This window comes from Eulemur rufifrons, chromosome 21, assembly GCF_041146395.1.
Source record: "Eulemur rufifrons isolate Redbay chromosome 21, OSU_ERuf_1, whole genome shotgun sequence".
NCBI classification, from domain to species: Eukaryota; Metazoa; Chordata; class Mammalia; order Primates; family Lemuridae; genus Eulemur; species Eulemur rufifrons.
The window spans coordinates 8,199,966-8,213,258 of record NC_091003.1 but is presented as its reverse complement, the minus strand read 5'-3'; the positions used below and the strand labels follow the sequence as shown (position 1 = coordinate 8,213,258).

Sequence of the window (13,293 nt, the reverse complement as noted above, 5' to 3'; positions counted from 1 at the left end):
AGTAGTAAAGGCCACTATTCCCAGGCTCGCTGGGAAGATGCAGTGAGCTAATGCTCGGACACACTTAGGATAGTGTCCGGCACAAAGTGCTCAGCATGTGTTGGCACATACTGGATCCAGACACTTGCCAATCCTGCCTCCCCCCAGCTCACAAAAGGCCACCCCAGACACGCTTGGGAGAAGCAATGTCACCGGCGTGTGAGTACGTGCATGTGTGCGTCCCTGGGACCTGGGGTCTGAGTCGGAAGAGCTACAGAGTAGGTACTTACTGGGTCGCTGAATGGATACATGCGAGAGAAAATGCCCAGTAACTTTTAAATCATGGTTAATAAATTGCTTTTAGAAGACAGAAAGAGTTTTAAAAACTATTAAAATATACATACACCCACCCAGGAGTGAAATCGCTGAGTCATGATAACTCTATGTTTAACTTGCTGAGGAACTACCAGACTGAACTTCCAGAATACAGTCAATGCCACTGAATTGCATAGCTTAAAATGATAAATGTGGTAACTTTGATGTTACATGTATCTTACCACAATTAAGAAAATACATGTAGCATTTATTCTTCAGAAAGCTGATTTCATTTTGTGAATTTAGGAATGCAAATTGGTCTATCTAAAACTTGGTTAATATGTTTATTGGGTTTGGCATTTTAGGGGCCTGGGGATGGATGGGGCTGTCCCCGGAGCCATTCCTGCTTTCCTGGAGTCGGCTCCGGAAGCCACTTTTCCCAGACACTGCTCCCTTAAGTGCCACCTACTTGCGTCATCTGAATCGTAGCTGTTGGCTTCTTCCTCTTCCTCCTCTGGGGGCGGTGGCTGGCGGGCAGGGGCCACGGCAGGCTGTGGGGCAGCTGCGGATGCTTGGGAATAGGGTGCTGGTGGGTGGCCCACTCGGTCCTCCCGGGTTCCAGCCACTGAGTAGCCCCCAGCTCCCGCTGTTCTCTCCTCTCGAGATGGGGCAGTGGTCCCTGTATAGCCGGGGTCACTCGGAGCCACCTCTACAGGGAGATGAGAAGAGGACAGGAAACAACAGCTGAATCCTGTTTCACAACAACAGCAGCACTTAGGGAAGCTTTCAAAAATGCATGTTCCCAGGCCCCACTCAGCATCCGTGGGCCATGCGGGGGTTGGGGTCTGGAATCTGTGTTGCACGATAAGCCCCTCGAGCCGATTCCAGTGTAGGCAAAACAGACCTCAGGGGGACCCTGATCAGCGGTGTGGACTCTGGAGCCAGACAGCCTGGGTTTGAATCTTGGCTGTGTGACCTGGGACAAATTACTTAACATCTCTGAATCTCAGTTTCTTTACCTGTAAAACGGGAATTATAATATCTGAAGGTGCTCAGATAGTATTTTTTTTTTTTAATGAGCAAATGTGCAGCACTAAGCACAGTGCCTGGTGCATTATAAAGCAGGAAATATCTTGCAGCAATGACTGACGATGGTGATGAATGTCGATCATAAGTAGTGATCACTATCGCTTAGTGTGGGCTTCATACATTCCAGGCAATGTGCCGAGGTTTCTGTGTTTTAGTTTATTAAATCCTCCCAACAGCCCTCTGAGGTTGGTCCCAGTATTTTTCCCATGTTATAGGTAAGGAAACCGAGGCTCAGAAAAGGTAAGCAACTTGCCCAGGTTCACACAGCTAGGAAGTGAAGGAGCAGGGATTTTAACCCAGGCAGTCTGAACTCTTAACTACATGCCTCGGCATTTTGTATCTGATCTTAGTATGAACTATTGGGTTTTGGAATTGGGGGGCTGCCTAGATCTTATCAGATAGGTCTCTGGGGCAGACTAACACCTGAGTCAAGATCTGGCAGCTCCCTGCTGTCTCCCAGGGACGTAGGAGAGAGGCGGCCACTTGGGCGGGTCAGGGAGGACGTGGATACTTGCCTGTCTTCTGTTCTGGAAAGCGGCCCGCTGGCCCAGGACCGGGTCTGCTGCCTGCTGGGGGTCCTAAGCGAGGGGAAGAGAGAAAGGGATGCAGCAGAGAGGTGGCATCATTTGGGTGTTCACCTCTCCCCCCTCATTTCACAGGTGTGACACAGGCCCGGGGTGGCAGGTGACATGCAGAGGTAACCGAGGCTGCAGGAACAGCCCCACAGGAGAAGGGGTCTTTTGGGGTCAGAAGGGCCTGGGTCCGAGACTCCATGCTGTGGGAACTCCCTGGGCCTCAGCTGGCTCCTCTGTGAAACGTGGCGGTGACACGGAAGTGGGAGACGCTAATGACCGGAGCACCGTCACTTTTCGCGCTGGGAGGACAAGACGCTCCCTTCCTCCTCCTCCCGCTCCCTGCCTGGCTTCTCGGCCCAGAGGATTACTAATTCTACGGGTCGGGTCGTATAACAGCTCAGGATTTAGTTGTGGCTATAGCTTTGCAGAAAGCCCGGCCAGCTCTGCAAGCAGAGGCGGGAGGTACTGGGGTCACAGCTGAGTGACAGCCTGGGCAGGGGCCAGTGAGCGAGTGGCAGGTACCTGGCTGCCCCGGCTGAGGTGGCACTGGGCTCTGTGCCGAGCCTGGCGCGGGTCTGGCGGCCTGGACTGAGTTGGCCCGTCTCAAACCTGCAGGAGAAAGAAGGGGAAACAGCCGCCATGTGTCACACACACGGCGGGAGGCAAGGCCCCCGGGTTTCTATGGGCTCAGCCCTTTCCGACTCCTTCTCCTGCCTTCCACGTGTTCTCTCTGCTCAATACTCACACTCGGGGCACCACAGCAGCGGCGTGGTTGTTAAAAAGCACAGGTTGTGGGATCCTTGCGCAAGTGACCGCTCCTTTCTGGGCCTCAGTTTCCTCAAGTGTTAAGCGGAGGTAAAGTACCTCGCTCGCGGGGTTGTGGTGAGGATACAGTGATACGAACAGGGCTTGGCAGGTAGTAAACGCTCAGCACGTCAGGTGTTGGTATTATTGTATTATCATTGAGAGACTCTGTCTCTATCCTCAGATGGACCTGGCTTTGCATCCCAGCTTTTTCCCGCGTGAGCTACATGCCCCCAGGCTGGGCACGCGCTCCCTCTGAACCTCGGATGCCTTTGGAGGCAACAGCTCTACGGCTTTCATAATAATGATGAACTAACATTGATTCAGTGCTTACCTTGTGCCAGGGACTTCACCTGTAAGAACTTACTTAATCTCTACACTCACAACCCCATAGGGTGGGTGCCTCATGAGCTCCATGTTACAGATGGGGAAACAGGCACAGAGAAGTTATGGCACTCACCCAGTGTCTCTTGGCTGGCTAGTAGCAGAGCCAGGGTTTGAACTCAGGCAGTTGGTCTCTGGAGTCTGTGCCTGAGACCCTTACATACTATCGCTTTCCACGGAGCTGCTGGGGTTGAATGAGATGATGTGTGCAGCAGTTTTGGGCACCCAGCGGGCGTGCGACTCTGGGAGCAAAGCCTTGCCCTCTCTTACCTCACTGGGCTGGATCCCACCTTTCCTGAATTCAGCTCTTTTTGCTGGACAGATGCTTGAACGCTCATGACAAAGGATGCTTTGCCACCTCTGCCTGGGGCTTACAAATCATCAAGTCTGGTCCCACGGTCCTACATTAGCACTGCCAATTGTTTGTTCATCCGGGTCCTTGTTCGTTAGTTCATTCACTCACTCATTCAATCAACAAGCTTTCATTAAATGTTTACCAAGAGCCAAGCCCTGTGCAAAGATGGACAAAGCCCCATTTGTTTCTTCTGGGAGCCCACGGCCCGGTCACAGGAAGGAGACAAACACTGAAATAATGAGTTTATAAAACAACGATAACCAACATTCATTGAGTTCTTCAAATGCACCACGTCTCGAACATCATGGAACCCTCAAAACTCAATGCCGTGGACGGGGTTTCCACCCTGCCCTTGTTTCCATGTGACCTCGGGCAGGTTGTGGTTTTCTTGTTGTTGTTCCATCCTCTCTTTGCCTTATCTATCAAGTGAGGATGATTATAATAGCACCCGCCTAAAAAGATTTGTTGGTTGAATTAAATGCTATAACCCATGCAAAGGGTTTAATGACAGAGTAGGTGCTCGATAAACTTCAGTTGCTATTATGATTAACTATTAACTCAATTCCGCAAACATTTGAGAGCCTGTCATCAACTAGGAATCTTAGTAAAGGCTGGAAAATGAGGAGGAAGAGCTAAAATTGTGGTGGGTGCTCCATAAATATTGGGAACATAATGAATTAATGGAGAGAGACATGTCCCAGCTTCATTTTAGAATGACTAAAAAGTTGCGGAGATGGATAATGGTCTGGTTCTGTAACAATATGGATGTGCTTTATGCCACTGAACTGTATGAGTAAAAATGGTTAAATGGTAAATTTTCTGTTGTATATATTTTATAGTAATAAAAAAGATTTTAAAAAGCATTGCCAATAAAAACCTCACCTCTGGAAGAGAAAAACAGAAAGTACAGGATTTGATGTTGGACAGATAGGGGTTTAATGCTCATTTTAACCAATTATCAGCTATGTAACCTGGGGCAAGTGGCTTTGCCTCTCAGAGCCTCAGTTTTCCCATCTGTAAAATGGGACTAATAAGTCTTATACCTAAACTTTGGGGTTGAGGCAAGGATTAAATGAGATACCATATGGGAAGAGCTTGGGAGAACATCTGGCACACAGTAAGCACTCAACAAATATCTCAAGATGTTGCAGATCTGAGAAATTCATCTTTCTCTGTCCATCCAGATCATATGTTCATTAGCAGGTCTGGGCAGCAGATGAACCACAAGGTGTGTGCCCAGCTCTGTTGCCAGTAAGAAGAGGAACTGAGGTGCTAAGTTTCTTACATATGGTGTCAGAGCAAGAAAAGGACGTAACCAAAATTATGGATGTCTAGAACCAGCATTGTTTCTGAATCCTGTCTTTCCTCTACTATAGACTAGAACTAGCATCTATTATAGGATAGAACATAGCACACAGTAGGTGCTCCATGAATGCTGAACAAATACAGAACTGAAGACACCGTCCTCCTCATTCTTTCTGATTCTCTTCATCCAGGAGGCTTGTTTGGATTTGCCCATCTCTCTCACCTGCCGGGCTCCGGCTGGAGTCTGCAGCACCCCCGCTGGGGCCGTGGTCCCAGCTCTCTGAATCCCGGCCAGATGAGCTCATCCGTGCCTCGGAGGCCCTGCGCACGGGAGGCCCATAGCTTCCTCTCCCGGGAGCAGAGGCCAGGTCAGGGCCTGGAAGGAAAAGCATGAATTGAATGGAGAAAGCACAATGAGGGAATGGGGCGAAATGACTCCTGTCCCAAAGAACAAAACAGAGTCAGCAGAACTCACCTGTCTTCTGACCTGGGGCCCTCCTATCTTCCGTGTCAGCTGGAGAGAGAGAAATGATGAGGAGTACAGGTTTTCTGATGTCGAGAGATCCACTGCTTAAGAAGCCCAGGAAGAGGCTGATCCACCACTCCCAAGAATACTTTTATTAAATAAAAAACTAAAATCTTCCTCCCAAGCTTCCCTCTGATCTGTTTACAATTCCACATTATTTCCTTTGCATGCACAAACACATATCAGCACATACAGGCTTAGAAAAGAACAGTTAAGCTAAACAATCTTCTCAGCCTAGAGGGGGTGAGGCTTAACCAGGGAGAAGGGTCTTTTGGGGGTGGAGACTGGGGATTCCTCGGGGATGCAGTGTATCTTGCCAACGTGGCGATTCTTTGCAAGGACTAGAAATTGCTCATGCCTTTGTCAGGAAGAAAGCATTTGTTGAGTGCCTTTTGGGTGCCAGGCACTGTGCTAAATGCCTTGAGATGATATCTTATATCCAACATAGTTGGACACTTTAATTTTGGAGACCTCTAACTATAACCTTCCTTTCAGAAGCACCGTTTGCACTTGACTCCAGAACTGTCATTTAGACCAAATTTTATCACTTAGGGTCAACTGAAATTATTGCAAGAACTTTATCTGGCTAGTCCTAGTGGTATAATCAAATCAGAATGTATTTTCATTGTGGTTGCTTTTTTTTTTTTTTCCTTTTTACTGTTTCACTGCTCCCTTTTTATCATTTTAATAATTAATAACACTTGGATAATAGTGATAACATCAATAGTAGTGGTAATTTTCTTTCACCAATGTCCTTTCCATTCATCTTTCACTCTTATTATTTTGGTGGCGGGAGTCTCTCAGTCCCTAATTTTAATTTCCGCCTCTATTTACTACTAAATATTCCACCAGGGATGACAACAAAGCCTCTTGGCAGCTTGGCATTGCTGGAAAGTTCCCTGTGCTACCCTTCTGATAAGGGTGTATGATGGGTTGTGAAGGGGACATGAGAGTCCTAGACCCAAGTCCAGAGGCTGACTGTCCACCAACTGGGCAGAAACGCAGACATGGCATCAGGACATCCTTCAGGTAGACCAGTTCGCCAAGATCTGTCCTTGGTGCTGAAAGAAGAACTGTTTTGTCCTACCTCGAGCTGGAGCCCGGACAGCGGGCTTGGGCTCAGGGGCAGGCTGCTCGGGGACAGCAGGCTCGCTGACAGGCTGTTGGGGCTTGGTCTTCTTTATGGGCATAGGCTGTGGGAGGACCTGTTTGGGGAAGCCTTTGAAGAACCACGCTCCAGAGCGCTTCCACACCTGGAAGGACAGGAAAGGGTTGAAGATGTGGCAGCCGAGCACATTGCACCTGCCTTCACGTGTGTCGACTTTCATATTTGCTCCCTGCCTACAGCACACTGACACAGCACACAGCCTTGCACAGTTCATATTTGTTCCACACACTGGCCCTGAAAACTCAATAGAAAGGGTTTGAGTGTGCCCATTTTACTGATGGAGAAAGCTGAATATCAGAAATGTTAAGGACTCATCCAACAGTACACAGCTGGAGCATGGAAGGACGAGAACTCAACACCAAGTCTCCCATCGCTTAAACGTGGTGTGCTCTCCACGGCACAGGCTGTTGGAAAGAGGGTGAGCTACCCACACCTTCCCGAAGACCTGTGGCCTTCCTCCTGGCCCTGTGGGTTAGAACAGGGCAGCACATTTAGGGTAATGTGCTGAACATTTTCCACTGCCCCTCAATCCATTCTCCATCCTGCTCAGTGCCCCGGGAGGCTTCCCAGTATGGACCGCAGTAACTGGACTTCCTTGACCTCTGCAGTTTGTATGGTCAGAAGCACCCGCAGGAGTTTGCAGCAAGGAAGAGGGTGCGATTGTGGCATTTAATTCCCTGGCTTCCTCCCCACTAGTCAGACAGTGACCGCACGCCTGTTGGGCTACACCTTCCTTCCAGTCTGGTAGCTGCTCCCACCTCCAACCCTTCAGACTTAGGAGTGGTGATGAGGTGACACCAACCCTTGCTGACTTCCCTTAGCTCTACCCAGAACTTTGTAAGTAACACTTTCTATCAAACTCTTGGTTACCCCATTGAAGGGTGCCACCTGCTTGCTGCTGGGCCCCTGACTGATGCTGAGGAGAACCTGGCCACCCAGACACAGTCTCAAAGGCAGGCATCTGTGACAGTGGGTGAGCAGGAATTAGGAGAAGGAGAAAGGACTTCGTTGGCGTAAAATGAGTAGCAAGCAGGGCATGGAAGAGAAGGCTGCCATGGGAGAAAGAAAGAGAGACAAAGTAAAGTGAAAGTATAGAGAAGAAGGTGTGCAGAGCATGAGGCAACAAGAGAATGAGGAGCAGGAAGGAAAAGGCAATAAAGACGAGGGGAAGAAAAGAGCTTCAATGAGAGGAAGAGTGTGAGGAAGGAAGAATGAGTGGAGATAAGACATGGAACAGAGGGAAAGAGGAAGGAAAGATGGTGGGAGAGGGAGAGCCAGAAGGTGAGAAATGGGGACGAGGGAAGAACAGAGGCCACAGGGCAGTGAACAGAGAGGGAGGAAGGAAGGGAGAGAAGGAAGATAAAAGACACAGAAGCAGAGGAGGAGAACAGAAACTCACCCAAACACTCAGAGGTCATCCTGCCACTGTGCACAGCTGAGCTGGTTCCTTTCCCACCAACCCCTTAAGACACAAGACCTGCGACAGGACCCCCAGCCTCCACGTGCCACCCTGTTGCCCTGATTCCAGGGAGGGAAAGAAAGCTGGCCCAGAAGGGAGGGCGCTCCAGGGGCAGGATGGGACCACGCCACTCACCTCTCTCTGCTCGATGCAGATTTTGCAGAGCCACACAGAATGCAGGCGGTTTTTGGAGGTCTCCACCCCACACTTGGTGCAGACATTCTGGGGACAAAACAGCCCAACATATACTCAGGTGACCTATCCTCTGAGATGCCAGGGGCTGGAGAAAGGGGCAGGAGGGGTGACAATAGATTGCCCCCCTTCTCTCGGTGGATGTAAGATCCGGAATTCCTCTCCTTTCCTCACACTGCCTTCCATGAGCAAGGCCGGTGAGAACAAAGTTCCAATTTGAGTCTTATTTTCAATAACAAGAACTTGAGTCATTTCCAGGCACCGGGTGAAGGAATTCCCCAAGAATCCTGTGGGATCTGAGTTTTCAGCATCCACACGGAAGAGATCATTGACAAATTTTTTTAAGAGGAAAGGCCATATATCCATTTTTATTTATTAATTTATTTCTTCTTTATTTGAAAAATGGATCTGAGACAACCTAGACTATGACTAGAAGTTCAACTCCCCAAGGAGAAGGAAGTTATCTGGGTAAATGCCATGATTGTGTAATGGAGCATTATATTTTGGGGTGAGTTTCCTGGAGATTAAAACAAATAGGAAAACGTAATAGGTGGCAAAATTCTCACTCTCTGGTTGACTGCAGCATGCACGGTTTTTGTTTGTTTGTTTGTTTGCTTGCTTGCGTTTGGGTAGACAGGCTTTTCCCAATATTTCATTCTAAATGTCAAATGGGACACCAAGCAGGAGACGCCAAGTGACATTATAGATGTCTCCTGCTGGGTTATTCACCTGAATTCCTTGGAGTCACGCAGACCCCAAAATAGTTGCATCTTTGCCCTGGAATTGTCGGGTGCAGATAATTTGAGGAGGAGATAGAGGGTGAAGAGAGCGCAGGGAGACTCCCCTTCAAGAACAGCTGCTCTCAAAGCTAAGTGATGCTAACTTGGCTGGGGTGGAGGCTTTCTAAGTCTCTTGTACCAGGGCACCAGAATGCTGAAAGCATTTCCACACACACACATGTATAAACGTGTACCTAGCATGCTCTTTAAACTGACCAGAACTTGCTAAGCCACAAAGGGATACCTGCAGGCTCAACCATAGCTCCTGTCCTACCTCATCCTGGGGGGAGCTCAGCTCTAAGGGGACGGAAGGGTCAGAGTGTCTTCCAAGGAGGAACCAGGATCAGGACTACCTTGGAAGACAGCTGGGCATGGGGGCATTCCAGAAACAAATCGTATCCTGGCAACTAATCTTCAGGAGCCAAGCTGCATCCCCAAGACCCAGGGCCACCCAAAGCTGGAGCCTGGGACCAGCCCCTCTGCAGGTGCTGTGCAAGGAAGGAGGGAGAAGGTGACGGTACCTTCTTACAGTCCTCACACACGACACAGGCCGAGCCCAGCATCCCCAGCTGTTCTCCACACAGTATGCAGCGGTTCACCCCGTCCCCAGCCACGTTCTTCCTCATGGTCTCCAGGCGGTCCACCAGGCGCCTGGAAGCAGAGACAGGGGAACAAGGACCTCGTGGGACTGGGGACCACCAGCATGACCTACAGTGTCGGGCTGATGGGCTTCACCTCTTCCGAGCCAAACTCTTGAGCATGTGATGGTAATTGTGGACTCTTCCCCAGAAAGAGGCACATGTACATAAAATCCTCATGCATTTCAGAACATCAAAGACCTGCCCCCGTAGCCCTCAAAGCCCATCTATCCTACTGAGTTCAGATCAAGAACCTGATCCAGTCCTTTCTAGCTCATGACACTTCTTCCCGGGAAACTGCCTTCTGAGCTCTAGATCTGTTTATCTGTCTACATGATGCCTTCACTTGGATATCTTACAGACATCTCAAACTTACGCTTTCAAGCCGAACTCTCCATCTCGCCTGCTCCTCTGCCCCCACCCCAAGTAAACCTGCCTCCCAGTCTCAGGAAATGTCTCCACCATCCACTCACCTGCTCAAACCAGAAACCTGGGGGCCTTCCCTGGCCCCTTCCTCCCCTGACATTCAATGACCCAACCCAATCACCAAATCCTGCCGCATCTACCTCCCTGCCGTTTCTGGAATCCACCTGCTTCTTCCATTTTCGCCCCAGCCAAACCATCTCTGTTCTGGGTGCCTGCAGTGATCTCTCCGCAGGGCCTCTGCCTTCATTCATGTCTGTCCATAATTTGTTCTCCCTGCCCCAGTCATAGTGACATTTCTAAAACATAAATTGGATCCTGTCACCTCCCACCCCACGTTAAAACCTTTTGTTGATTGCTGTTATGATACACGCGGCTTCCACGACCCTGTGTGGTCTGGCCCCAGGTGAAACCCTGAATGTTTTCTCCCTTTGGTCTCACATTCAGTGGCTTCAATAGTTCAGTGGTCCTCTGAGTGTGGTCATCAGACGAGCAGGACCAGCATCACCTAGGAACTTGTGAATCAGAAATCCTGGGGGCGGGGCCCGGCAATCTGTGCTTGAACCAGCCCTCCAGGTGACTCTGACGCACGGGCCAGTTTGAGAACCACGGCGCTAGTCACACTGGCCTTTCAGTTCCAGCTCTCCCATCTGCCTCAGTGCCACTGCATATTCTGTTCCTTGTGCCTGGAATACACCCCCGCACACGTATTTGTGATCTCTGTTGCACACATGCATGAACACACACACACACACACACACATGCTTTTATACTTTCCCTGTCTAGAGTCCCCTCATCCTTCAGAATAGCACTTTCTCTGACCACCCGTTTTATTTACTCTGATAGCAACCCTATACTTCGTCCTAGCACTTGCCACATTTGTCAGTGACTGAGAGATTACCTGCATTATGCAATTGGCTGATTGTGGAACAATCTCTGGCTCCCTCTGGACTATGAATTCCCCCAGGCCACGGACCTGCCCTGTCCTGTTCCCTGCTGTGTGGCCGGGGCCAGATCAGCCCCTGGTCTGTAGTGGGCATTCGTGCAGGATGGTTGAATGAATGAATGAATGAATGGGGGCAGCTCCCTCCCCATACTCGTATCCAGCAAAGGCAAGCTGCATTGAGTGTCACGTGATGTATGAAACTTACACTTATATAAATGCCTATTAGATGCCACCCACTCCCAGGAGGTAGGAGCTATCATGCCATTTCACAGGTGAGGAAAGTGAGGCACAGGGATTTAAATGACTTGCCCAAAGTCACACAGCTAGGAAGTGACAGAGCCAAAACTAGAACCCAAGTTTCACATGCATATCCCTAGCACTTCTCAAGTTCAACGTGCATGCAGATGAGACGGGGGTCTTATCAAAATGCAGATTCTTAAACACCAGGTGTGAGGCGGGGCCTGAAGTGCTGCATGTCTAGAAAGCTCCCAGGTGCTGCTACCGGCCACACTCTGAATAACAAGGCTTATGACAATGACACCTGTGGGGCATCCTGCTTCCATCTCAGTTTTTTTTTTTTTTTTTTTTTTTTTGTCACTTCCCACCAGCTTGCAGTCATCTCCTTGCCCTTTCCTCAAATGAGGACCCATTCTAGACACAGCCAGTGATCCCAGATGTGGCTGGACTCTGACCACCCCTCCATGGGCTGGTCCCAGCTGTGGAACTGATGGGAGGGGACTCGAGCATCACAGCTTCCAGAGGGGCCTTGGCAGCCCTGCCCAGCAGCCACCTGTTGCAGACCCTCCGCACGGCCCTCCTGCCATCTGACAGCGCTCTGACTTGCAGTGTTAGAAACAGCAGCTCTCCCTTTGCGTCCCATTTCAGGGAGGAGCCACTCGGCCAGAGGAAGAGCCAAAGGCAGCCTGTAGGCTCCAGAGCCCCCGCCGTGACCCGGATTGGACAGGACACCGGGGGAGGTGGGATGTGCAGAGCTGGGGGCAGCGTGCTCTTCATGACCCTTCCTCATCTCCCCCTGCCCTACAACATCCCTACTTTCCCCTAGAAGTTCCTCCATAGGATCACGGGAGAGGCAGTAACCCGGAGCAAGCCCCAGTGCGTGGTCTCAGAACTTACTGTGTGCCAGGCACAGACAAGCACTCCACGGGGATTTTCTTAATGATGTCTTCCAGCCCCACTGGAAGCTAAGTGGTATTCTTGTGTCCGTTTACTAAATGAGACAACTGAGGCACAGAGAGGTTAAGTGACTATCCCAAGTCACACAGCTAAGAAGTGGTGAAAGCTAGAATACAGACCCAGGCATTCTGGGTCCCACGTCCCTGTCCTTAGCTGCTACACCACACTGCCACACACATAGCCACATGCTGAGCAGAGCCACAGGGACCGTCTTTGAGCAGCCCGATCTCCACCCTGCTCAATACCTCTACCCTTTCCACACCAAGGGCCTCTCCATCATCGCAAGAACCAAGCTGCACACACACGGTCACCCCGGCTGGTGCTGGCCCATCTGCCTCTCACTTCCCTGAGGTTAGGACAAGACACCCAACAGCTGACCCATGACTGTGTTCCCTAAAAAACCCCTCAACACAGGGTTGAGAAATCTGGACGTTAGCCCTGGTGTTTGCCCCTCCCTGGGCTTCCGCTTCCTCATTGGGAAAACAGGAGGCATTGGGTTACGTTGGTGGTTGTCAAACTGTGCTATGTGGCACCCTGGGGGTTACACAGAGCCAGTTCAGGGCCGCCCCCTGCGGCGGTGTGGCAGGGGTGGGGGGAGCTGCCACACCCCATTCCAGAGCATGCCCCATTTATCCCTTTGCTTGGGCTGTGGAGTTAGATTCCCTTTAGACAGCTGGTTCCAGGGTTTTACTGGTTGAAGTTGACTGGAGCAGATGAACGTCAGGACGCCTCCTGATGCCCTTGAATCATCAAATATTAGGAGACAATGAGGTGGGCTATCGGGGGCAGGGGGTGGCGATGGCATGGTCCGTCCACTGCCTTAGTCAGAAAATAGTTCCATTTTGTTCTTCTCACTCTACCATCGGGGGTCCCAAAGCACCGAGAGGGAGGGAGGCTTGCGCGGCTCGCTCAGCCGGGGCTGGAATCTCGTTCTCTGCTGCAGTAAATCATCTTTGCTTTCTGTGAATTCCCAGGGCCCCCTGCCTCACGTCAAGCTTTGCCGGCGCACTTAGGAAGAGAGCACTAGGCAGATGATCTAATTCTGAACTGCAGTGTGCTTTGTTATGGAAACTTAGAAGGGATTTTCTGCCTCTTCTTAGTTTTAAAGGCTGCGGATTTGCCCACCACCTGCAAACCCACACTGTAACCTCCCTCCCAGATG

The 13,293-nt window shown here is 50.4% G+C and overlaps 1 protein-coding gene across 3 annotated transcripts in view; it reads right to left on the bottom strand.

Moving 5' to 3' along the window:
• Positions 1–13,293, bottom strand: part of RPH3A (rabphilin 3A) — a 55,124-nt gene that overhangs the window by 16,254 nt on the left and 25,577 nt on the right. For all 3 annotated transcript variants that reach the window (XM_069497248.1, XM_069497250.1, XM_069497249.1), the window contains 8 exons: positions 9,452–9,581; positions 8,095–8,181; positions 6,420–6,585; positions 5,282–5,320; positions 5,030–5,182; positions 2,481–2,567; positions 1,899–1,961; positions 764–1,003 (listed from right to left, as the gene is read on the bottom strand). In XM_069497248.1, the coding sequence (XP_069353349.1) occupies positions 764–1,003; positions 1,899–1,961; positions 2,481–2,567; positions 5,030–5,182; positions 5,282–5,320; positions 6,420–6,585; positions 8,095–8,181; positions 9,452–9,581 (965 nt within the window). The remainder of the gene's footprint in view (positions 1–763; positions 1,004–1,898; positions 1,962–2,480; positions 2,568–5,029; positions 5,183–5,281; positions 5,321–6,419; positions 6,586–8,094; positions 8,182–9,451; positions 9,582–13,293) is intronic.